The sequence below is a fragment of the Diuraphis noxia genome, unplaced genomic scaffold (assembly GCF_037042655.1).
Source record: "Diuraphis noxia isolate RWA-SAM2 unplaced genomic scaffold, SU_Dnox_SAM2 contig0001, whole genome shotgun sequence".
In the NCBI taxonomy this organism is placed as follows: domain Eukaryota; kingdom Metazoa; phylum Arthropoda; class Insecta; order Hemiptera; family Aphididae; genus Diuraphis; species Diuraphis noxia.
This window is the reverse complement of record NW_028301711.1, coordinates 40,820,731-40,847,659: the sequence shown is the minus strand read 5'-3', so window position 1 is coordinate 40,847,659 and position 26,929 is coordinate 40,820,731. Positions and strand designations below refer to the sequence as shown.

The 26,929-nt window shown below is 25.5% G+C and overlaps 1 protein-coding gene and 1 pseudogene across 5 annotated transcripts; one reads left to right on the top strand and one right to left on the bottom strand.

Annotated features, from left to right (window-relative positions):
* Positions 1 to 590: 590 nt before the first annotated feature.
* Positions 591 to 18,640, bottom strand: LOC107161528 (uncharacterized). Of its 5 annotated transcripts, XM_015507961.2 has the most exons (23): positions 18,309 to 18,639; positions 16,510 to 16,744; positions 16,198 to 16,278; positions 14,538 to 14,629; positions 13,490 to 13,603; positions 13,328 to 13,390; positions 13,153 to 13,246; positions 12,909 to 13,095; positions 12,628 to 12,822; positions 12,482 to 12,561; positions 12,296 to 12,417; positions 12,008 to 12,145; positions 11,420 to 11,538; positions 9,597 to 10,323; positions 8,991 to 9,223; positions 8,802 to 8,904; positions 7,539 to 7,715; positions 6,655 to 6,814; positions 3,507 to 6,000; positions 2,327 to 2,457; positions 2,154 to 2,261; positions 1,748 to 1,822; positions 591 to 1,516 (listed from the first exon to the last, which is right to left on the bottom strand). In XM_015507961.2, exons 4-23 carry the CDS (start codon positions 14,610 to 14,612, stop codon positions 1,305 to 1,307), a joined length of 5,607 nt encoding a protein of 1,868 aa, XP_015363447.2. In that variant the 5' UTR covers positions 14,613 to 14,629; positions 16,198 to 16,278; positions 16,510 to 16,744; positions 18,309 to 18,639; the 3' UTR covers positions 591 to 1,304. The 5 variants fall into 5 exon arrangements, with proteins under 5 accessions (XP_015363447.2, XP_015363448.2, XP_015363445.2 ...); XM_015507962.2 differs by lacking the exon at positions 16,510 to 16,744 and having other exon boundaries at positions 1,748 to 1,801; positions 18,309 to 18,640; XM_015507959.2 differs by lacking the exon at positions 16,510 to 16,744.
* Positions 18,641 to 20,513: 1,873 nt separating this feature from the next.
* On the top strand, positions 20,514 to 21,899 carry LOC107161527 (uncharacterized; annotated as a pseudogene).
* Positions 21,900 to 26,929: the final 5,030 nt, after the last annotated feature.

Sequence of the window (26,929 nt, the reverse complement as noted above, 5' to 3'; positions counted from 1 at the left end):
ACAGCACTGCTAAAATATATAACCTTAAGGCTAATATTTATAAGTAAATTCTGAACCTCCAAAAAAGGAGCTCCAAATAAGCTCACGCACCAACATTATGTTAGACATTTGTAACCCGTATTTTGAAAACGTTTACTTCCACGGTAGTCTTTTTTCACAAAATATTTGCACTGGATCTGGCCGGGCAGTTTTCCAAAAAATTGTTCAAACCCTACCAGATAGGACTTCAGAAAAAAATTTTGGACTTGGCTGGACAGTAAATTGATGGCCCTTGCAAGTTTTTTGAAAAGTATTTATAGAAATATTTAACCAATCGTAATTTTTGTCACAAGTTTTAATTATGATACTGTTTATTATGGGACTCTTTAAAAAAATTTCAGTCTTTAATGTGCCAGATTAGCACTGATACAAATGATAATCAATTAGAATATCTAATAAAAGTATTTTGTCAAATGTAATGTTAAGCTGAAAACCTAGGTCCAGGATTTGATTACAAATAGCAATTGGTAGAAGATAGCATCAAAAAGTTGAAAATTTTTATACATAAAAATACTTGTGAACTATTTTCTAAATAAACACAAAACTTAATATCAATATTAATGATTTTATAATTTATTATATTAGTTACCAACATAAATAATGTTTTTAAGAACCATTTAAGTTTAAATAATTTCATTATGTTCAGCAAATATAAGAACATAATATAGTATTTATTAATTTATTTCATGATTTTTGAATAAATTAAGGAATGATGGAATATTAGCTTATTATGCTAGAGCTAGAATACAATCAAACATCTTAATGAATATAAAAGAATGAAATTACTCAATAATAGAAAAACACTTAATTTTATGACAAAAGAGGAAGTGTTTAAATACTACTTTAATATTTACACGCTTAATAATATCTTTATAAGGCACAATTTTCCTCTGCACACTCACAAATCAAAAGCTTAGCAAAAAAAACAAATTTAACAGCTAAATAAACTTAAATTGCATTTGAATTTAAAAAAAAAAAAAATTTTTGAAACTAAACATTTTTTTAACTAAGTGCTAACACACAAAGTCACTGAACTAATACTAAATAGCTAGGTAACATTAAATAGGGTACAATTTTAAATTTTAATATGTTGTCATAAAAATGTCTAGTCTACTGAGTAAAAAATAAGATATTCTTCAATTGAAGGTATAAAAACAAATAAATACAATGAAGTATTTAATATTATTTAGAATTACATTCTCAATGATATTATATCAAATAGTTAATATATATTATATCTCATACTTAAATTTTAATAGGCGGATTTATTTAGATGTGCTAGCACCACTAGCTACTTGTAAATGTCTGTTTTGGTTCAAGCTAGCAGCTTTGGCTTGCTCCCTTTTTCGTTTATTAATTTTTTTCGATCTTCTATGAACCACAGATAAACGACCATTCACTGTTTTAAATTCTTTACGTAAATCATCTATTTTGGCCATTAAAATAGCTTGCCTTTGGGCTGAATTCATTCCTGGAGCTAAAATTTTAAAATTGTATGTAGATGTAATATTAAAGGTTGTAATAATAATTATTATAGCATATTATGCGTTAGAAATTGCTAATCAGATCATACATACAATATATTTCAATATAATTTTATTTAATCTAATTTTGAATTTAGTTTATGATTATTTATAATAATATCATAATAATCATTCAAATACATTACCATTAATTTTACTAAGATAAAAAATGTAATTTAACTTACTGTATTTAACAATTGGTTTGCCATCTCTTGGGGATAACGGTATTATGTCTTCATCTAGTTGTTTAGCACGACTTACTATAAATTTTTTATTTTTAATTATACATTTATATTTAGTGACGTGCGTGGTTATTTTCGTTGGTTCAAATAATATTAATATATATTTTTTTATTTAATTGATATTGAAGTATATTCTTTTTGTGTAAAAATTTAATTTATTTTAAACTTTATAAGAAAACATTTTATTTTGGCATTTTTGTGATACTGTGATAATTACAAACAATATCATTACTCAATGATGTATGGAAATATCACAAAAATATTTTGGAGCATATTAAAAATAGATTAAATGATTAGCCCGCACATCACCAAAGTTTAATTAAAAACACCAATTTCAAAAATTAACTACCTGAAGGTAAAGGAGCAGTAGTAGTAGATAATTTACTGCGTTTAGATGGTTGATCATGACTGCTTATTTTGCGCTTAGATTGTAGTTTTTCTGATGGCTTTACTATTTCTGTGAGTAAATTCAATAATAATATAATAAATTTATTTTACTATCATAATTTATATACTACTTACTCTCAACTGTTTTCTCTGGTTCTCTTTCAAGTGGTTCCGTAACTGACGGTTCATTTATATTTATACCAATATTCCTACTAGAAACTTCAGCTAAGAACTGTAAATGTTGTTGATCAAGTAATGCTTCATCTCTATAATTATTATAAAAAGAAAATGTTGAAATAACAATACATTACAATTCATAATAATATAACCTACCAAACAATCTTAATAATAAAATACTAAATTTAACAATAAAATATCATCTATTAATATACTCTGTTTTTGAATTATTTGAAGACATCTTAATTAATCAAGTACTATAAATTACTACAAAAAAAAATTGGCTTAAAACAATTCTATCTTATCTTTATTTACTATCAAAATAGATCTGTCTTATGTCTATATTATCTATCTTGGTCATCAGATAAAATTTCTGAAAACATATTTGAATTATTCATGAAGTTTTCTTAAAAATAACTATCCCACTTTTTTAAAAATTAATCTCAATAACCCTTCAACATTAGATTTTACATTTTTTAAATTAGGAATTTTAAAATTTGAATGATATTGAAGACAAAAAAAAATTAATTTAAAAATGTGAGGAAGCTATTTTCAAGTAAATGTTTGACAAATTTGTATGTTTTAAGAAATTTAATCAAATTAATAGATAAATTATTAATATGATTGCAAAAGATTGATACTTTTTACCAAAAAAATTAATATTTGTGAAGTACAATATTATACACGTGCGAAAGCTCTCAGATATTTCTATTTAATTCTAGAAGCTACCAAATCATCAAGTCATTTGTATTCAAATTTAAATGAATATTATATAAAACTAATAAGATAACACAGATAGTATTACTTACACCATAGATAATAGAAGAATGGATAGGCCATGTTAATACATACAAAGCAAGAGGACACTGTCTTAAATGGGGAAGAGAGAAAGATGGTCTCTTACTTCCGCAAATGGAAATTTGTACTAACTAATTAGTTGCATGTGATAAGATTGCATGGCCTATCTATTCTTCTAATATCTATTAGACCGTCACAGTTAAATTAAAACTAACAACATAAAATTGTAGTCCCTGAACACAAATCTGTTATATTATCTAATTGCAATACGGAACTAATAATATGAGGTAATAATGTTGTCTTAAATCTATATTATATTCTAATAAAACAATAAAATTACTTTTGAAGAATATTGGTATACTCTTCCATTTCTTCATCCGTAGCACCCATCAATGTTACCATTGGGCTACGAAAAGATTGATTCATAGCATACATAGCTGAAGCCGCTTCTCTTGCTTCATAGAGTGCTTGAAGAGCTTTTTTTCTTTCCTCTTGTTCATATTGTTCTTCTGACGTACCAGTTGGACTGCCTGGTATCGTTTCTTCACAAAATAGAACACTATTTACATCAGATTCTGGATTGTAAAAACTTTTGCTAGTACTCGGCAAAGAATTTTCATAGAAACTGCTTTTGCTAGTACTTGGGATGTTATGATAGATATCTTTGCTACTGCAACTAGGAATATTGAGATCAAATAAACTATTTTTTTCAGGGACGTTTGTATCAAAATGCTTATTTTTTACTGCTTGACTAGCTTCATACAAACTATCTTTGCTTGTACCTGGCTGATGTATTGAATCAAAGAAACCTTTACTAGTACTGGGCTTATGAATGTCATATTCTGCAGATTTACGATTGTACTCTATAACTAAAGAATTATTGAGAGTATCTTCATCTACTATTTCTTCTCTACATTGCAATTCTGGTAGCACTATAGTTTTTTCTTTTTTAAATTTATCTTTAACATTGTCAAATACAAAATTAGATTTTTCAGACTTGTCATTAACCAACGAATCAAGCTTAGTTCCAGATTCAGGGATTTCTCTATCTTCAATTGTAGGTGATTTTGAATTTGAATCAAATTCAAAACCAGCTTTTGTATTGTCATCGATATTATCCATATAAAGTCTATTTTGACTAGAATGGTTTTCAAAATGTGAATACATTTGGAAACTTTGAATAAGGGCATTTTGAATGCTCTCATTACATGACGTAGTACTTTCATCATCTGTATCTTTTGGTATACTAATAGCTCTTTTTATTTTAGATGAACTTTTACTCTCCAATTCAATATTGGTATGTATACTTGGTGGGAGTGGTGGTAAGGATTGTGCTTCTATATTTCTGTCAATCTCTACATTGGAAGAATTATGTTCTTCACTAATAACCACAAGATCAGAATCCATTTGAAAATCAGATTCTATTTTATCATTTTCAGCTATTACCAATTTCGATTCATCATCGTCTTCATCATCATCTTCATCATCATCTTCCTCAACAATCATGTCATTGAGTTCATTTTGTTCTGGCATACTAAAAATGTTGGTAGGTGGTGATTCAGGTGGTTTCATACACAAATCCAAAACTTCATCTTTTAAATCAGAAACATTTGCTTCATCCTCAAAATGTCGATTAATTTCTTTTATATTTGACGTATCTACTGCAACATTGCTTATTAATAAGTTTTGGGATTCATTAGACTCATTGTCAGATTGATTTCTCATAATTGGATTTTCGATTTTATTTATTATGTTCAAATTTTCATTTACCTTTATCTCAACATTATTATCAACTGTATAAATGCTATTGATATTAGGCACAAAAGGTACCATGGATCCATTTTGTTCACCAATTTTCTCTAGTGTTGGAGAATCAATGACTCTTGGTGGTTCATCAGGTTTCTCTAAGCTAAATAATTTTGGTGAATCATGTCTTAGAGTTCTACAAAATTTTTCTTCGGTGACAGAAGAAATATTATCGAAATTGCATGATTCAGATTCTTTAAATTCGTAAACATCGTCTGTGACTTGTTCATTGATTTTGGAAACTTCTGTTTCTATTTGTTGATCTAATATTGACGATTCTGTATTTTGAATAACATCATTATTACTATTTGTTGAAGTTGGCATTAGTCCCTTCATTTCTGATCTTATTTTATTAAGATCAAAATCGGTACCAGATATTTTAGATTCATCAGATTTATCATCTAATGAGGAAGAGATGATATCTGTTACTTTTTTAAATTGCTTCTGTTCTTCATCGTCAGAGGATGATGAGTAATAGATGATACTTGAAATTTCTGATTTTGTTGGAATTGTTAACGGTTCGGATTTAATTATGACTTCTTCATCCCCACATTTTGAAGAATCAGAAATATGTTGTAGATCATTTTTTTCGGATTTTCCTTTAGGTGACAAATAATGATTAGGAGCAATTTTTGGTTCAATTTGTATACCATCATCTATTTTACTTTCTTTTTCCGCTTCTACATTTTCATTATCTGCATTTGGTTTTATACTATCATTTGGTGGCGGCATAACAAAATTTAAATCAAATGGAGGTTTAAGATTATCTTGTTCAGAAATCTCAACTTCTTCAGATTTATTGCTATGAACTTTAAACATACATGACTTTGGTTTTCTAGGTGCACTTCGCTGCATAAGTACTTCTTTACTAGGATATGTCTTTGGATACAACGTCTTTTTCTGATTATCAGAATCCAATGGCTCAGTTTTTATAATAACACCAGGTTCAGATTTTATAACTTTTTTTTTATTGTATTGTTTGGATGATCCAACACTTGCTGTGTATTCTCCTTCCGAATCGGAATTATCTACAATATAATCAAAAATATAATACATCATATTATGTATAAATATATATATTACTAAAAACTAATTCATTTGTTTTTCATAATTTTAGTTTTTCACTATTTTCTTTATTAATTATACATAACGAGCAAACTGAATACATTAAAACTATAAAGTAAAAATATTGAAAAATTTAACAGTTTCCAATTTCATAGTTTAATGATTAGCTGACCTAGTGATTTGTTTAAAATAAAAGATCTAAATGATTTAACGAGTAACATGTGAAGAGATTTTGAAAATAGTTTCTAAAAAAAGGAAAGAATAAATTTTACAGAAAATAGAATATTACGAGAATGATAACAATCAGCCAAAAAGGATAAATTAAATTTACCAAGTACTGAACATTGTCATGATATCTACAATCAGTATATGTACTTAAGACAATGAAAAGATTCAAGACAAAACTCAAATCACCAATAATGTTAGTTGACAGGGGTTTGGTATCATTGAATGTTTAAGTAATGTTTAGGAGTGGGAATTTTGAAATAACTACTAAAAATATTGCCATTATAATATAATAAGTACATAACAATAAGTGCATAATGTTTATTTACTCTACTTGTCTTGCACCTATTTGTATTTTCATAAATATAAATTAGCATTAATATTTTACATACCAATATTGAATAATGGACGATCGGTTAAAGTACATGTTCTAGTAGGTCGAGCACTGCTAAAAGGTGATTTTTTTACATTTGAATTTGATGTGAGTGGAGTAACTGATCTTCTGGTTCTACTGCTTGTTGATGGTAACTTTTTTTGATCTATACTTTTTGGCTAAAAAAAATATTAATTATTAGACGTTGGAAGGATGTATACTGTATATTTTACTGGTATAAATAATATAATAATAATAAGTTATTATTAATAACTAAGTGTGTAAATTTAAAATTTAAAAAATCCAATTAATTTTAAAAACTATGAGTTAATATCTTAAATAATCTGATCTTCAACAATGCAAAACATTGACTATTTTAAACTTTAATCTAGTATAAAATTAATATATAAATCATAATTTAAAAAAAAAAAATATTTATTTACTTGTACAAAAAAAAAAACTGTCGTAAATAGATTAAATTCTAAAAATCAACATATAGCATACTTTGTCTCAAAAGAGTAAATTGTGAATGATTCGAACAATACATTGAAAACTACATGAAACACAAAACACTGATGAAAATTAGTTGTCTGACTGAATATTCTCTTTTGAGACAGAGTACAATTATTATTGTTTATACCATACATTATAAAATTATTAAGTGATTTTTTTTATAGGTACTTTATAGGAATAGGAAAAATAATTATTTAATTGTCAAACTGTGAGGATAAAGGTTGGCCAACCCCAAATAGCTGGGAGGAAAAAGAAGAAGAAACATATTAATAATTAATAGTACATTTCAAATAATAATCTTATAACTCTTTAATATTTAAAACAATATCTGAAAATTATTATACATCAGTTTTTTCCAACCTTATCATTTTACAACTATGATATACATACTTCCGAAGGACTACTTTTTGAAGAATCTGCGTCATTGTCAACTTCAGGTCCTGGTTCAGGATCCTTAGTTTTATAAGCAATACGCATCACATCTATCCATTCATCATAACGTGAATTCCATCCTTTATAATGTACGTAATATTTCATTACTCCCTCAATATCACACACATTAATGACCTGAAAAAAGTATAGTATTTATATAATTTGATTCATTTAAATAATACAAATTACATATTAAAGAATTAAGGTTATGCAAAGGCGGGCTGGCCCACTGCCTAACTGTCTTGTAAGATTAATAGATATGATGTCTTATGCTCTTATACTACAGGAGCACAGAGCCCTTCATTAATAAGCTCCAAAGAGGCCGTAATTTAGATAAACACATCTTAATTGTTTATTATCTGCAGCTGTATTTTTAATTTAATAATAGAATAATATAAATCAATTCTCTTTGATAGTAAATTATAATGTTGGTTTAATGTTTTTACAGTTGGCATTATGAATTATGATAGATTAGAAAAATGAATACTATGTGCTATTTTTAATTTTAATCTCGGTGAAGATATTCTATAGGTACAGAAGTCTTTTATAAAAAAAGTTATAGATTTCCATATAAAAATATATTATTTTTAATTGGTTAGGTTACACAGTGTTTGATAAATATAATACTAAATTGGTCATATCAATTTTCCTTAATATAGGACATTTTACAATTTTGATCAGTTTGCTATTACGGGCTCAGTCCACCCACTGGACTTAATAATTCAATTAAATTTAGTTCAGAATCCACCCTTAAGGTTAAATGATGATGAATATCTTAAATTAATATAGGACTATAATAATAATTTTAATTTAAGCTAGTGGCAGTGTGACGAACGATACAAATAGATAGTTTTGGAGAAAACTAAATTAAGTAATTTAATTTTTGTAAAAGATTTGTTGGCAACAAGACAAATTAAACTCCAAAAAATAAACTTTTAAACTATTGTATAAAAGTTATTTTAAACATTTAAAAAAACAAAACATTAATTTATTTTTTCATTATAATTATGAGTTATTAGTTAATTTATTCAATAACAACAACAATCAAAAAGTAATTAATTTCTTTACAAATACAGTTTGATCACAGCGATTAAAAATAAGAGTTATTTCTTTGAGTTAATTGTAATTTAGTGTATATAACACAATATTAAACTAACTTAGATAAATTTAAAATTTAATTTTAAAACAAAAATTATATTTTTATGTATTTAAATAGCTCACTTTTGCATCATAAGTTGTTGCTTGTTTATCTCCATAGTATACTACTAAATTATCTCCAACAACCACTGGTGAGTCTTTATCAAATGGTACATTTTCAATATTACTAAATTAACAAAAATATTATACCAATATTAAATAATATGGAAAACATAGAACTGTTTTAAATAATATTATAATTTATAAACATACACAGGTGTAGGAATTATATCGTTTGAAGAAGTTTTCTCTTCTTTATCATCCTTTTTCTTTCTTACAGTTTTCTTCTTTTCAGATCCATCCTCTTTTTTAATTTTTATTAGGTTTTCTACAAGAAGTCCAGGCTGTGCAAGTTGTACAATAGAAGCACTATCAGCAAGATCACTTAATACTGAAACTCTCCTTGATTTAGTAGGTAATTCTTCTTTGGTCTTTGATCGCGTAAGCTAAAATAATGAAACAAAATATTAATTTTTAAATCATATTTAATTAATTATAAATAAATATGTTAAAATTTTATTTTCAAAATCAACCTACATTTATCAAGTATACTAAAAAATATAGCAACTAATAAAATGAAATGAATTATTATTACATTCATTATAAATTGAAGTAAATCACTAATCTTTTTTCACAAGTTTAAATTAATTGTAATTTAAATTTTAGAAAAATAATATAGTTTGTAGTTTTTTTAAATTAAATTTAAAAATATACATATTATTTCTTATGCCTAAATAATTATCAACCAATACAAATTTAAATTACTAATTTAATTTATTAGTAAAAAGCATAATACAGTACAAATCAAACCAATATTACTTTTGGTACTTCTTCATCTGCTTTTCCTTTATTTGAAGCATCTTGTTGGGTATTCGAAACTCCTCTTTTAGACTTTTTGAATGGAGTCATTTCTTTAACAAAGGTTTTAATTTGTTCTTTAATAGCCCTCATTTTTCTCATTCCTGGCAACCCGGTATTTGCAGATTTTACTTTAACAACTTTTTCTTTTTTGATAGTTTTTTGCACTGATTTTCCAAATAAATTTCTTGAATATTTTTTTTTATCTACTTTTTTATCTGCAATATTTAGATCATCATCTACTGTATCTGAATCTATCTCTTTTTTTATATCTTTTTTTACGATTTCTTTTATTTCTTTTTTAGTTTTAGAATTTTTAACTGGATCTTTTGTTTCTATTATTTCTGGATCCCATTTCACTGATTGTTTGTTACGTAACATGCTATTGGCGATATCTTCTTTTTTTTTATCACTTTTCTTTGATGTTTCTTCATTGTTCTTTTGATGTTTTTCTTCAGCTTTAATAGCTTTTGCTGTTTTTTTAGTTACAGTAGAATCCTTTTTTTTATCATTCAAATCATTTTTTGCACATTTATTTTTATCAGTTGCTGATGAAGTGCTAGGTAACGCCTTATCAACATCCCTAATAATGCTGCGACTAAATCTGCTACGTGATCTTACTCCTCTTGGATGACTCAACATAGTACATCCAAGTTTTCGATAAAAATCTTCAAAACTATGTAAATATCTGTAACGCAACACAAAAAAATTAATTTACATTTTATTATTTATAATAATGTGTGAATTTATTAAAATACATTTTAATTTGTATATATTTATTAATGCCCAATACCCTTATTTGTTACGAAATGTATCACACAATTTATATAAATGGGTATTTGATGTTTTAACAACATTAGTTTTTACTAAGAGTTGAAAATAAAATCTAGTTTGGTAAATCTTTGTGTAATTTATAATATATTAACTCGGTTAAAAAACTTGGTTTAAACTAATATTTAATAATTAGCAGATAATTGATTTAATATGAAAAAAAAAACTTTAATTTGTAATAAGTTTTCTATAAGCTTGCCTACGATATTTTAGAACTCAATTTTTCAAAACAAAACCATTAGAAATTTTAAATAACAATATTCATTTATTGTGTAAGTAACAGACAATTTGCCTAAAAGTATAAGTGATGATTAATAACACATTTTAATGAAGTTTTGAAAAAATATAAACTAAATATTTTTAAAAATGCAATATACCAATCACAAAATAATTTTATGACATTTATCAATGGCTTCACAGAAATATTAAAAGAATTTATCAAACAAAATTAACGTAACATGATTATCAATAAAGAACAAAAAATATACAGATAATTATATTTTGAATTACAAATTAGGATCTTCAAAAAATATATGAAACTTTGAAAAAATCGTTTTTCTAAGTTATGAATGGATATTGATAAGATTCTAGATATAAAAACAAAACAAATGATACAAATACAGAAAACGAATAAACATTTAAATAATAATTGTATATTAATGACATAATAGAGATGTATGATTAAAATAGTTTATAAAACCATTAAGATATTATTATTTATGGAAACATTTTAACGAAAATTATCGAGAAACTGAATACTTAATTGATATTTAAACAAGGTAAAATTGATAGTATCATTTATTAATATTTAACAATCAATATACATACAAGAATATTAAATAAAGCTAACTAAACTTTTTATTATGTGTTGCAATATTGTAGATTTAAAATTATTATCTTTATTTTTTAAACCTATATAAATAAAATTATCAATTAATAAATTATATACTTACTGTTGATAACAATGTTTAACAGAAAAAAATGACTGTTGTTCATGTCCAGCTTTATTTGCAACAAACTTCCATAATTTACCTTTATTTACTTTATTATACCCGCCACAATTATTGACAACCTAAAAATAATTAAATAGTATTAACTATTATTAATCAGAAAAGTGATTAAAATGTATAAATAATAATTATAAATTTGAATAAAATATATCAAGAGGGTTAACTTAATTGACTTGTGTGTTTTTCAGAAGTGTAGAATAGAAAAATCCTGTAGTTTCATTTATAATTAATGTTTGGCACACACGCCAATAATTCTTTTACGTGAATATCAAGAATATATTTGAAGTATTATTATTTTATTTACTCAAACTATAACTGATTAATATTAAATAAAATAATTAATTTCAATTTGTATAAGATATAGATAACAATATTGCAAACAGTATAAAAAAATATAATAATTTTTATAGGTGAAAATAAGATTTCAACACCTTATTAAAGTGTTAAAGGGCCACAAATAGCTATCTACTTTCACTATTAAATCCAATACAAGCATATTATATTATTACACCAAATTAATTAATCAAATACCTTAAATAGTTTATATAAATCAACATCTTTCTCATTAATTACTGGGGCCTGATTAAGGGGAGTTCCTCGGTCATCCATAAATTTAAACAATTGTGCGACAAAATGATCTTTCTCTTCTATTGATTCTTCATCGGAATTCTAAAATAAAAATAATATATTAATAAATCATATAATTATTAAAATACATACTTTTTAAATAAATAATAATTTTTACGAAATTTAAAAAGTGGTGGGTATAATTTTAGCATAGAATGTTCACCAGGTATCTTTAGCATAAAATATACTTACATCACTATCAAATGCTTCACTATCTGTAGCAACACAAATTTTATCAACACCAAATAACAAATCTCTATCCCAGTGAGGCGGGAGTTCATCTTTGTCAAGAAAGAATAGGGCTTTTTCAACCGCTAAATAATAATAATTATGATGAAAAATTTTGATAGAACCATTAGTACAAAATCTAATATTTACCAGTTTTAAGTGTAGGGTTTTCCACTCTAGCGCCAATTTCTTTTGTAAATTCAGTAATTTCTTTTTTTGGTACTGTATAGCTGAATTAGTAAAATATGATGATAAATAGGTAAGTAATACAATTAAGAAACCTTATTACTGCTTACTATTTTCCATCCTTAAATGAACGAACTAAGTAGTCTTCTGCAACATTAGTTTTCACTGAGGATTGTGAAGTTGGTGCAACTATCAAACCAGGAAACCAATTGTCTCGTACTTTTTTTTTATCATTAGCTTCTACACATACAACTTTTCCAATATCTTTTTCCTCCATTGATGAAGCTTCTTCTTCTCCACTTTCCCTTTTTATAGAGAAAACAATTAATTAAAAGTTTAAATTTAAATACACAAGAAACATTAAAATATTTATATGTATGATAACAATTACCCAGAACTTTTTTTATGTTTTTGACTCCTACGACCTTGTACTATAGTGGTTTTTACAGGTGTAACACCAATATGTTCAGGGTGTGTTAAAGGAAGTTGATCAAGTGTGGCACTAGCAGCAAAGTGTCTTCCACTTTTCAAACATAGTGCTGTTCTTTTTAAACATGTAATATCCCCATCATCAAATACTACAAAGAAAAAAAAATTAAATACATAAATAAATTTAATTATAGGAAAATACATACCAACAGTGTATTGACTACAATCTTGAATTTTTTGAATTGTTGCTTGAACAAATTCTTTTTTATCACTACATTTTACGTCAACAGTAGCTCCCACCTTCATGTAATAAAAAATATAATAATATAAATTGAATACTCAGATATAATATTTTAATTTTAAATAGATGAGATTTATAACCTTTAATTGTCCTTTCACTGCATCATCTGTGACAAATGTAGAAATTCCATTAGAATATTGAACCTTAACAGAACAATACACATTTATATAAATGTTGTTTAGTATAATTTACTATAAATAATTAAAATAAAAAAAGTATTCATGGTAGATAAATTAACGCACTTTGCATTTTACAGTTTTTGATATTTTTCTGATTTTTGCTTCGCAAAATGCCCCTTTGTATTTGGCACTTACTTCCGTCCCAACAGCAAGAAAAGGTGGTTCATCCAAATTCACCTATATTTCACAAATAAAATATAATTTTTTTCTATTCAAAAATAATAATGTAGTATTGAAGCACATTAATTACAAGCACTCTTAATAGGTAATTGTATAATTCAATAATTAACTGCATGCATAGAACAATAAGAAACTCCTAAGATTAAAGAACCCATAAATTTCATAAAATATACAATACCAACTTAACTTTGATAACATTATAACTAAATGATTAACTTAAGTCAACTTCAATTATAAGATATTGTTCTAACTGTATTATATTTATAATACAGTTTATTTATTTTTCGCTTAAAGCTTAATCAATAGTAAAACATAATTCAAAAAATTCAAAATATCCATGTAAGACATAAATATTAACTAATTTAAAATTTTGGGTGGACATTTTATCAATGTTTTAACACAAAAACTGATTTCGTCAATTAAATATTCACCTTCAGTTAGTAGCGGAATTTTACATCGTTCCAAGCTCAATAAAAACAAGATAATATTTTTTATCCCAATCAACCAACTGAAGTTTAAAGTACATAGTCAAAAATTTATAGCAGCACACATTACAGATGTTATTATTTATAATCAATATAATATGATATTGCACTTATACAATCTAACTTAAATTATTAAATTAAATTAATGTACCTAATAGTTTTTAGAAAACGCACTAATCATTAAAATTACGTACTCAATTTAAATACATATATCACATGGTATTTCTCAGAATTATGAATTCTAGTAATTTCAATACTATTATTATAATAAATAATGATTAAGTAATATTGAATATATGTTTAGTTATACAATATTTGTTTTTAACACTTTTCAATAAATATATTTTCATTTGAAACCAACTAGAACATATAATCCTGAGATACGCCTATAAAGTACAGATAGATATATTACATCTAATTAACATACATTTTAAGAATAAACATACGACCATACTACACACTGACTTCCATTTAAGTGTTAATGGAATAACAAGTAGGTAAATGTAGTAGACCTCGTTCATATGTCATCTTTTTCATTCTGAAATCAACCCATGGATAAAAACAACTAGGTTCATTTATTTACTTTTTATACAGTAAGTGCAATCATTACCAAGTTGAACAGCCAACAACTGAATAGTTGCTCCAGAATAAGTAAACATTATATTAAATTGTAAACTAAAGTTGCCATAAATATACCATGTTATTTTAAAATTCTTTCATTTGTATGACTTTTAAAAACATCAAAATAATATCAAAATTTAACATACTATTAACCCAATTTCTTACCTCATCTGGTGATATAAAAAAATGAAAAAAATGAATTTTTCATTATGTAATATTATCTCAGAACATTGTAACTAAAAATAATGTATAACGTTATGTTTTGACAAATAATTACAAGATAAATAAATAATTTGTATTACAAAATAAAATATATTTTATCTGTATAAAACATTTATTTAATTAGTTATGCTTAATGAACAAAATTGTAATTCTTGTTTAATTGCTATAGTTATATTTTATGATTTTAAGAGAATGCAACTCAACCATTTGTTGTCCCCATCTTACAAGTATCTTGCAATTGAAAATTTATGCTCTGCAGATCGCGTTTATCACTGTAAATTTAAAAATTAGAGTGAATCGACCTATTATGAAACTTGATGTTAAGATTATCTGTGTTTGTAAGTGGGTGTTTTATGATAGTTCAATTTTGTAGTAATGCAACATTATAACAATGCAAACAATGCTACATTGTAGTAAAGTTGTGCGTATGTAAATAAGTATAAATTAAAAATGTTCATAACTCAGTTAAAAATTAGGTTATTGTAAAATTCCAAATACAAACACAGGTTATGTTCTTATCATCAAGTTTCATAATTTACTCTAATTTTTAAACTCACAGAATTAAATACGATCTGCTAAGCGTACATTTTCTAAGTTACGTACTTGGAAGATAGAGATAATAAATATGTGTGGAGGGTCTTCTTAACTCCATTTTCTATGCAAAATAAGAATAAATACATTTAAGTATTAATATAAAAATTGTTTTCATTTAAATTATTAATTAACATTCAATAATAGTATTTGGCAGAGTTTATAAATTCAATATATATTTTTAAACAAAAACATTTTATAATTTATATACATAAAATAATGCTGACTATAATAGTTAAATCTTAGTCAATGGCAACTCTAGCTCTAAAAAATAATTCTAATTGGAAATTTAAGCCAAAAACACTAACATTAATTTAAAAAAATGTTTGTGATTATAACTCATGAAATATTTCATATATTTATTAAAATACTGATAAAGTAATAAGTTGATTATTTTAAAATAATTACAAAGATTTCAAACTATTAATTATATTCATAATATTGTTTAAAAAAATGTAATAATGTCATAGGAATAAAAGATATAAAGGTATACTACAATTTTTTTTAATACAAATGTTTTAAAAATTACAAACAATGACTGATAATTTACTTCAATAACATTCTTAATACATACAATCAGTTTTATTTTAGGATTTGGCTTAAACTTCCAAAGTTCACTTTTTGACTTTATTAATATAAAATTATGAATGAAACTTTAAAAATAATACGAACCATTGTAAATGCAGGTTTTTTCTTGTATGGTAAAAATTATTATTCCACTTGGTTACATTATTTAGTAATTTACTTCTTAATCTGAAACAATTAAATAACATAAGTAAAAATATTATTTTACAATTTTATACAAAACAGGGAAACTTGAAAATGTTTTAAATGTAGTAAATTCATTCTTTTCTTAATATACATATTGCGGAACAAATGTAGTTTGGTTCCAATGCTCGATCTTGGATTTTCTTTCCCCAAAATGTGTCTTTTAAAGCACTGAATACAGAAGTTTAATTCGAAAATGCTTGCATTTTTACACACTTTTCTTAAGGTCGCTTTCACGTCTGTTTGTCTGTAATCAAATCTTGCGCGCTCGATTTATTGACAATGAAAAATTCTGAAAATTGGTATAGACCTTGGTCTTGGATGACAATACAATAATCCGTTGTCATTTTGTGACACGGACCTCCAGGTAGGCGATGATGGGTGTGCAAAGTCATCTCCGAGGAAGTAAAGGTACCATTACCTAAATTATGAACTCCCGGCATCTAAATTACTAAAATATTTAATGTAGTAATATTATATTAGGTATAATATAATATAATATTATAATATTGTCCATTAAATATATATATACCTAGCTAGTACAAACACAAGTATATACTATTTATGGACTCCAACTGGGTAACTATGACGGGAGATAAATAAATTAAAAAATTAAAAAATAATTAAATATAGTATAGTTATAATTAAATTTTAATATAATTAAAAAACTTTTTTATTTATTAATAAATCATAATCATCAGTAGTTTGATTTGTTTCATTAATTAATATAAGAAATTTGTTTCATAAATATTTTTTAAACGTTTAATAAAAAAATTTACTTTCAATTAAAAAGTAGAAAATAAAAAATAAAAAATAAATTTTTTTAAAAACACACTTTCCTATAAAAACATAACTAAAAAATATTTTAAAAATTGCACTAAAAATACAAAAATAATTTTCTGTACTTAAAAATAATGAAAAATTTAAAAGTGTGTGGTGCTCTAACACTTGACATAGTCACTATCTTATAAACAGGTTTGAACAAAGAAGTGTATGTGAAACTAAGCTTGGCTTTAAATGATTTGTATGATGCACCACACACTTAAATTTTTCATCAGTAAATTTTTCATTATTTTTAAGTACAGAAAATTATTTTTGTATTTTTAGTGCAATTTTTAAAATATTTTTTAGTTATGTTTTTATAGGAGTGTGTTTTAAAAAAAATTTTATTTTATTTTTTTTTTTTACTCAAAATGTCATGCCAACAACTATAAATCAATTTTTCAAAAATATGTGATATCCTTGATAAAAACCTTAAAATAACTACTATTTCAATTTTTTTTAATTGTTTATTTTTATGATGGATGGAAATATGCAAATTACCTTGATAACTCTAATAAAACAAATTAACACAATATCCCTCGGCAATGACTAAGCGTGTATCGGCGCTTCACAGCTCAGCGCTGTCCCTCCCCTCCAAAAATCGAAAATATCCATTGACTTGTTATGCAAAGGCACCCCAATTAGGTAACAGGGATAAAACAATTGTGGATATGTGAAAATGTAAGATAAATAATTGGCAATAATCCAATACGAAACTGTAGAAAAGAAAAGAACAGCGTTTCGAGGATGCGTAAATGCCTAAAATCGTAAATTTTGGAAAGTTATAATTACCAAAATAATGATTTGCGAGAATGTTTTGACTATACTTTAGTATTCAGCACTTTTAACACACATTTTGGAAAAAAAATCGAAAAAATTAAGTGGATACCTAACCTGCATTTATAACAAATATCTTTGTAACAACGAATCACTGCAGATCGATAAAACCAACGCGCAACATGTACGCGGCCTAGACAACGGAACGACCACACTGTGCCGAAACGCTGCGCAGTATCACGGACAACGTACCAACAACGATCGATTGAAAAATGCACAGTTCGGGGCACCGCCGAAATCAGAAAGCTAACTTGGTTCAAAAAAACCGTTCAGAGTCGATGACACTAATCATCCAGGATAGACGAAATATTAATAATAATAATAATGAATGAACAAGCTGCAATGTGAATCGTTACCGGTATTCTTTCTCTCATTGAGGAGGAGATGACGCAGAACGAAAATCCGTTGGTATGCAGCGGTGAACAGCTAAGCTCCGCTTGCCGTCGCAGTCGACGATACCACTGGCCTCGGTGAGAAACTGAGAAGGAGGACGTGCCGAGAATGTACTTATGTACGTCGTACGATGGTAGGTCGGTAGGTGAACGGACGGATGTCAATCGATGATCTCGGCGGCCGCTCTTCACTAGACTGTCGTTGTGAGTACTGTATGTTCGTTACGAGGTTACGACGTTACTGCAACTGAGTGCAACTGCAATACTGCGAGTCTGCGACACTGCGTTCGAAATTTCATATACTAAACAGTAAACACTACCACTAAAATTACGACAATTGTGTTTATATGATAAGAATATTTCAGTGACTCTCTAAATTCATTGCATACCATATTATGAACCACTACCAACTAAGATAAACTTTATCATTAACTATTATCACAGATAATCATGGACTACTCTCGTTAGGGCACTATAGAAAATGTTCTATAGAGCCTTACTCTCGTTTGTGTGCAATGGTGGCGTTATAATGTTATATACCATTATATACTGTAGGTACCACCAGAGACCAGAAGAATAGATCTTTTTATATAGACATATAAATACCATAATACTATTAATACTATATACCATAATACCTAGTTAGTAGAAGTAATTATAAAAGCCTTAGATCATACATATATTCATACACCATATTATATTATATATTTCATATTATATCATATAGACCTTGTAATTTATTGTTTTGTGGCCATAATTATTACAGCAATTATAACATCCGAGTTCTATGAACTTGCTGTACACAATATATCACACATCAGTACATTACACACATTCAAATTATTGTACTAATACTACAAGACAGTAGTAGAACTTATCGCTTATATTTTTTAGTAGGAGCATTAAATTTATTAAGCTTATTGTACGATTTGTATGGACCACATGTTACGGTTTTTCGTGTGGTAAACTTGTAAAGTTGTAACACGATAGATTTTATGCACGTTCAAACTTCATCTCGTCGACAACTATAATTCATACGTTAGTCGTTATGATGATTACTATAGAGCTGGGATTTTAATGCCCTAAGAAAACCCAAAAAAATAACTATTACCTAAATAGAGTAACAAAACGGTGTTTATGACGACAAAACTTCTACTGAACGTGGAACGTCGAAGGATATCATCGGACGTCGATTTTACTGATTTATATTGTTTGATGTCCCGTGGTCTATTTTAGTGTTTTTTCATGAATACCTATATTAAAGCTCCCGTATATTTATCACTCGACAATAATTCTGATAACAAAGTAACCGTATTACTGCATATTCTATTGCCTATGTATTTCAAAGAAGGGGTTTTAATACAAACATTTATATTTGATGTAACCATCAATGTAAAGTTTTAAGCATCGCTGACAATAGAACACTTCTCACTCCATTGCTCTTTGTACGAAGAACAATGAAGCATTCTATGCCTAACCAATAACTACCAACATGAAGGAGGTACAAGAAAAAGTCAACAGTCAACACGGATGATATTTTAATTTTTTTTTAACTCTACCAAGCTTATAAACCTACTGTAAACAAAAAAAAAAACTATCAATTCAAATATTGTAATATCAGAGAACAAAATAGTATATATACCTCAAAATTAAAGCAAGATAATTTATAAACATAAGCCATTGTAAATTGTATAAGATGATTACATTAACAGTTCAAGCCTTTATTCTGACAAAAAAATATACATACATTTAATTAATACCCATCAATAAGTATTATCCAATTAAAAAAAAAAATTTAATAAACGCAATTATTTAATTTAAATTCCATACAATTTGTGAATTTGAGTTGTTAATAAATTAAAGTGAGTACAATATTCATTATTATAACATGATCTAAAATTATAAACACTATATTTTAACATGTGAAAAAATTAACTCTCAATATTAAACTCTTTTCATTATGTTTAATGTATAAACATTTTTTTTTAACTATAGCATATTACAACAGCATAATGAGAAGAAGTAAAGAGAAGTACATCAAACATCTAATTGAATTGTATTGTGGCTTTAAGTAATTTATTATTTATAAACGTAACTATGTCATTTAAACTAATATTTATTATTTGGCAGATAATTAATTTTTGTATAAATGGTTATTGAAATATAAATATGAAAAACAGACTTTTTTTTGTAATAGTGTTAACCCTACCTTCTTTGTACAACTCAATGTTTCGAATATTGACATATGATAATTTATCAAATTTAAGATCATCAACTTTGTCTATCAAGTAAGATCTAGGGAAATAAATCAAAAGTTAAGTTTGTCTATCAAAGTATTATTTAAAAAAAATATCAGGATCAACTTTACAAATCAATCACACCCATATATAATAATTGTTTTATACAAGATAAAAAAATGGGTAGTTAGTATTAATTCATATTAATTTGCATCATCCTAAAAAAATAAAAATGTAATACCTATGTTAATAGATCAATAACAAAACGTATTCAAAATAAATACTCTAACTGAAATATTTAAAGATATTATGAAAAAAACTGTACTTAAGTGAATATTGTACCTGCATGAGTGGTTTTCATCTTACTAATGTAGTGATGTATAATATATCAAAATTTACATTCCGCAGTTCTAATTTTGTGTTTTTAGCTTAAATAATAGAGTGAATCAACACATTATCAAACTTAAATGTAAAAGAATTATCTGTGTTCTCTATTTATTTATATTTTACTATATTTTAATTGTTAATAAGTGAGTTATGAGTTTGTAAAATGTTAATATTTTAAAATACTCATAGTTCACACAAAAATTAATCAAGAGAATAATCATGCTATACAACCTTTAAATTTGATAAAAGGTTAATTCACTAAAATATTTAAGCTAATAACACAAAATTGAAATTGCTGGACGTATTTATTTTTTATATAATATGTATTATACATTACTAAGAAGGAAACATCATAATAAGGGTGTATAACGTCATCTTAGCGTGACAGTTATAATTATAAAGAATAGAAATATACACTAAGTTATAATGTTAACAACAATTTACAAGTTAAATAAAGAGATAAATCACAAAACTGCTGCACAAAATAAAATTCTATTAAAAATAGTACTCATAAAATATTTAAACATCAAAGATTTTTTTTTTAGCAATGCGACAAAATTTTCTGGTACCAATTCTTCACAAAACCATGAAAACATTACGAAATATGAAGGTAGTACAATTAAGAACAATGATACTCAAGCAGATAATATAAGTAAATATGTTTAAATTTTCCTTACATAATATATATGTCTTTATACATCATAAATATATTTTAGATAAGTTCCTAGATGCAATAAAACAAAAAATTAAAAACATTACCAAACTTGACAACAAACCAACTACTAATTCACCAACTAAAACATCCAAAGTAGTAAAATTAAATCATCAAGGTGAGCTTTGTGCATATTGTAATTCTTATGATTGCAACATGAAGAAAGAAAATGCCAAACACTAGTACTTTAAATATTGCAAAAATTGTCAATATTATTAAATTATTCATATACTTTATAGTTAGGTATGATTTATATTATTTTAAAAAAATTTTGAGTTTGTATTATTTCTCATTCAAAGAATGAAAAAATACATGAACAGGGTTTTTAAGATTTGATTTTCAATAAGGAATTTAAATTTGGTCAATGTAGTCTTAATACTTAATTTACAAAATATTAAGTAAAAAAAAATGTTTTTAATCATTAGAAAAATTCTTATGACAAAAATTTGTTGAAAAATTTATTTGAATACTTTTCATGAAAAAAGCCCACAATTATAATATAATTAAAATCAACTAGATCATGATGATGTAATATTGTATTATTTTTGGAAACATATTTATGACATTTTTGTTTAATCAAGTATAAGTATGTGATTAATTGATCATATATTATTTTCATACCTATTTAAAGAAAAATATAGTTGATTTTAAGTATTATTTTACTACTGTTTATTTATTTAAGTAATAAATATTTGATTTCCAAAATAGTTGGTTAGAATAAAATTTTAAATAAATTAGAGTAAATAGCAAATAATATAAAAAATATTATATACGTTTTAATCCCACAAACAAAAGAATTGAATACTGAAATAAAATGTTAAAGCACCACAGCTGGCTATTTATTCTCCCAATCATATTTTATATAATGCAATTAATGCATATTATACTAAAATACCACATTAATTTATCAAATGCCTAAAATAGTTTGTTTGAATTAACATCTTTCTCATTAATAACTGGGGTTTGATTAAGGTGATTTCCTCGATCATCCATAAATTTAAGTATTCAATATTCATGCAACAAAATGATCTATTTCTTCAATTAATACTTCATAGGAATTTTTAATTAAAAATAATATATTTGTAAAAAAACGTATAAATTGTTGAAAATCAATGTACGTTTTTTAAATGGAAAACTATTTTAACATTTTAAAATTAGTGGGAATTACATTAACATAATATAGTATGTCTACCAGTTATTTTTAGCATGAAATAAACTTTCATCGCTATCAAATGTTTTAATATAATATGTCTCTGTAACAACATACAATTTATTAACACCAAGTAACTCGGTATTCTTTATCCCAGATTCCCAGTGAGATGAGAGTGTGAGAGTTCATATTTTTCAAGAAAAAAGAGAGCTTTTTCAATCACTGAATAATAATAATAATATAATAGATACATTTTGATAGAACCATATGTTCATAATTCATATCATGTACAAAATCTAATATTTACCATTATTAAGTGTAGTGTTTTTCATTTTAGCACCAATTTTTTTTGTAAATATTGTAATTTTTTTTTTCGTTACTTTTCAGCTGTATTTATAAAATATAATAATAAATAGCTGGGTAATTAAATTAAGAGACTTTACTAATGCTTAGTTTTATTCATCCTTAAATGAACATACTAGTTAATTTCCTGGAATATATAAGTTCTGACTAAGGATTGTGAAGTTGATGCCACTATCAAATCAGGAAACCAATTGTTTAATACTTTCTTGTTATTATTAGCTTCTAAACACATTTACATAAACATCTTCCAACATCGTTTTTCTATATTTCTGAACCTTCTTTTTCTCAACTTTCCAAATATTATGGAAAACAGATAATTAAAGTTGAAATTTAAATATGCAAGTAAGTAGTAAACTAGTAACTACTATACTAATAATTGAGTACAAATTAAATATTTATATGTATGTAAGAAATAATTAACCGCAACTTTTTTAAATATTTTTGACTTCTACAATCTTGTACTATAAATTATAATGAATCTTACAGGAGTAATAACAATATATACAAGATGTGTAAGAGAAAATTTATCAAGCGTAGCACTAGCAGCAAAGTGTTATTCACTTTTCATACATAATGCTGTTCTTTTTAAACATGTTACATGTATACTTAACCACCATTCAATAATGCTAAAAAAAAAAAAATTTAATGCAAAAATAAGTATGATTATAGAAAAATACTTACTAATTAACAGTGTTAATGATATGTATATGTTAATGTTAATGATATTATGTTAATGACTACAATATTGAATTTTTTGAATTGTAGCTTGATCTAATTCTTTTTAATCAGGCATCGTTATTAGAACCCATTATTCCTAATTATTATTGATAATAATGACAATCAATTATAATATATGATATCGCACTGATACATTAAAAATTAAACATTCAGATTGTTGAGTTTTAGAAAATGTGCTAATCTTAAAACGTATGTACTTATATCTTATGATATTTTTCAGAACTATTACTAATTTAAATTCTAAACTTATAATGATGGAAGAATATTAACTGTACCTTTTATTTTTGTCTTGTAGCTTAGAAAACAAGTATTTAAAGTCTTGCATAATCTTCGTTTAGTGCTGGATCACAAGACCTACCATACTGGGTATTCATTTTTAGTATTTTAAGTCAGATTAAAAATCGTAAAATGATATTATTTTTTTATTAATAATTAATAATACAAACATAAAAATTACAGCATTAAATTGAATAGGTACTATCTAAATCAGCCAAACAAAATATTAGTAAAAAACAGGGCTTAAAACCGTTATCAATAAAGTCGGTAATTTTTTAAAACCGGTAACCAGTTATCGTTTAATTGTGATATTTTGGTAACCGGTAACCGTTTCCATAAAGATATTTCAAACACTATAATAACCGTTAATCGTTTAAAAACCGTTGATAAGGTTTTTTGGTAATCGGTTACCAGTTAAAACCGGTTTTAAAAAAATCATTTTTTTCAGTTTTTTATCATATTTTTAAAACAGTTTATTTAGGCATTCGTGGGTTGATAACAAAAGTATTATTATTTAATGCTTTAATTTGGTCGGATTTCCTTCAATAATTTAAATATTTATTTTTTCAAACTACTTTCAAGTTTAAACTGTTTAAACTTTAAAGCATATGATCGAAATAATGGCGATCTTAATAAATAAAAAATAAAAAATGTTATTGTTATAATTTTCTTATTTATAACATTATAATTGTAAGAAACCGAAAAAATAAATAATTTTTCAAGATGACACCAAGAGTGAAATATTGACACAGATCTTTTTGGTAATAACTGGAGTTAGGATATTGTCATATTGATGACCTAAAAAACACTCAAAAATTCCCTAAAAAAAATGCAAAAATGCCCTAAAAAAAGTGCAAAAATGCCCTAAAAACTTCAAAACATGACCTTAAAAATTATCTAAAATACTAATTAAGTAAGTGAAAAAACTCATTTATAAATAATAATTTTTATTAGAGATATAGGTATGATAATGGGTGTAATAGTAATTTAAAATATGAATTATAAATAAATTTCAATACTAAACCCCACAATAACAATATAAAAATTATTATTTACTAAAAGTCCAAATCCATAGTTAGATTTAAAAATAAATTAAATTTGTTTCCAAACTTGGGTGTAACATTTGTCCTTAAATCTATAATTTGAGAAAAATGGGACGTTTATGACAATATTTATAATATTATATAGTTATACACTTATATCTATTTATATAATATATGTGATATTCATAACAGATAAGCAATACTCGACGGCAATTAATTGTGGAAAAAAATTTAAAAATAGTTGGAAAATTAAATTTAACTATAATGTTATCATGACATAATTCAATTAATAAATTCCACGAAAAAAACGTTGATTTTTTGGTCGGGAACTCGGGAATCGGTTTTGTTTATAAAACCGGGATTGAAAATACGAGGTAACCGCATTGATGTTAATATTTAGATATTTACCTTGATTACCGATTAACAATAACCGCTTCCAGGATTCCAAAACTAAAAGCGATTACCGGGTTTCGGTTCTCAAATATACGGTTTTTTACCGGTTTTCGTTACAAACCGGTTACCGGTTTTAAGCCCTGGTAAAAAATATGTATGGATATTGAAGACTCATCATATACTAATATTTAATATTATTGTTTATATGATAGCGTTAAAACAGTTTGAAAAATGTATGCCATTTTAAAAGTTAAAACGCTTGCACTATATGTAGTTTAAGAATTTAAAAATTATTTAATTTCAAACCATTTTAACGCCATCATTTAAGCATAGAAATAGAACAATATGTTAAAATTATTTAAAAAATTTTACAAAATTATTTTATTCTAGTAAGTGTTTATTTTAATTAAAAAATTCTTTAGCTACACACTTTTTATATCACTTAAAAAAAATTTAAAAATGTACCACACCTCTTATAATACCTCTGTACACATTTGTTATCCTTATATAATATATATCACCTTGATAGGTCTCATATTAAACTCAATTTTTTCTTGGTAGGTAAGTCAGAATGTCAGATACTAAATTAATACCCCTCGCAGTTTTATCATCATATTACCAGTATCTAAGAATAATGTAACTAAGATAAAATGTTAAATTTCTTAAAAGTTATCAAATTAATATAATATTATTGAGATTTGAGATTTAAATAATTGTCATCTAACATAGAATTTTTTTAAGTATTTAAAATATAAATTCATAATATTTTTTAGAATGTTTCAGACAAAATTGTTTGGTAGTATACACACTACACACACTATAATTCCCCATAATATGGTGAAGGTGTTTGGGTAATTTGATCTCAAGACAGTGAATCATTAATGTTGTAATAATATGTTTATCTTCATAAACATTATATATGAACAAAAAATGAAGCAACAAAAACTAAATAAATAACATGTCATTTATTTAATTTAAATTATATATATATATATTATATATATTTAAATTGTTGTTCCCACCGTGGACTGTGGTTCTACTGTTGTGAATAATTTCAATTAAGTCGCAGTACCTACGACAACAACACGGGCTTAGATTATGATGTACATCAGTACCAAAAAATTGAACTCTTAATCGAAGAAAATATGTAGAGATGATTTGTGTTTTGTGTCAAACAAAATGTAATGGGTTGTGATTTTAATTCCCTTGTCAATTTACTGTCATATGGCCTATATTGCTTTGGTACTTCTGAGTCCTTAAGCCGGACAACATTTGGAAAAAAATCC

What these genes read in the sequence shown, in the direction of transcription:
- LOC107161528 (XM_015507961.2), bottom strand. Translation starts at nt 14,612, where the DNA reads ATGAACGAGGTCTACTACATTTACCTACTTGTTATTCCATTAACACTT. An exon ending in CAGATGAAGAAGTACCAAAA is followed by an intron (nt 9,224 to 9,596) that starts GTAATATTGGTT and finishes TCATTATTTTAG; the next exon opens with CTTACGCGATCAAAGACCAA. An exon ending in CAACAACTTATGATGCAAAA is followed by an intron (nt 7,716 to 8,801) that starts GTGAGCTATTTA and finishes TACTTTTTTCAG; the next exon opens with GTCATTAATGTGTGTGATAT.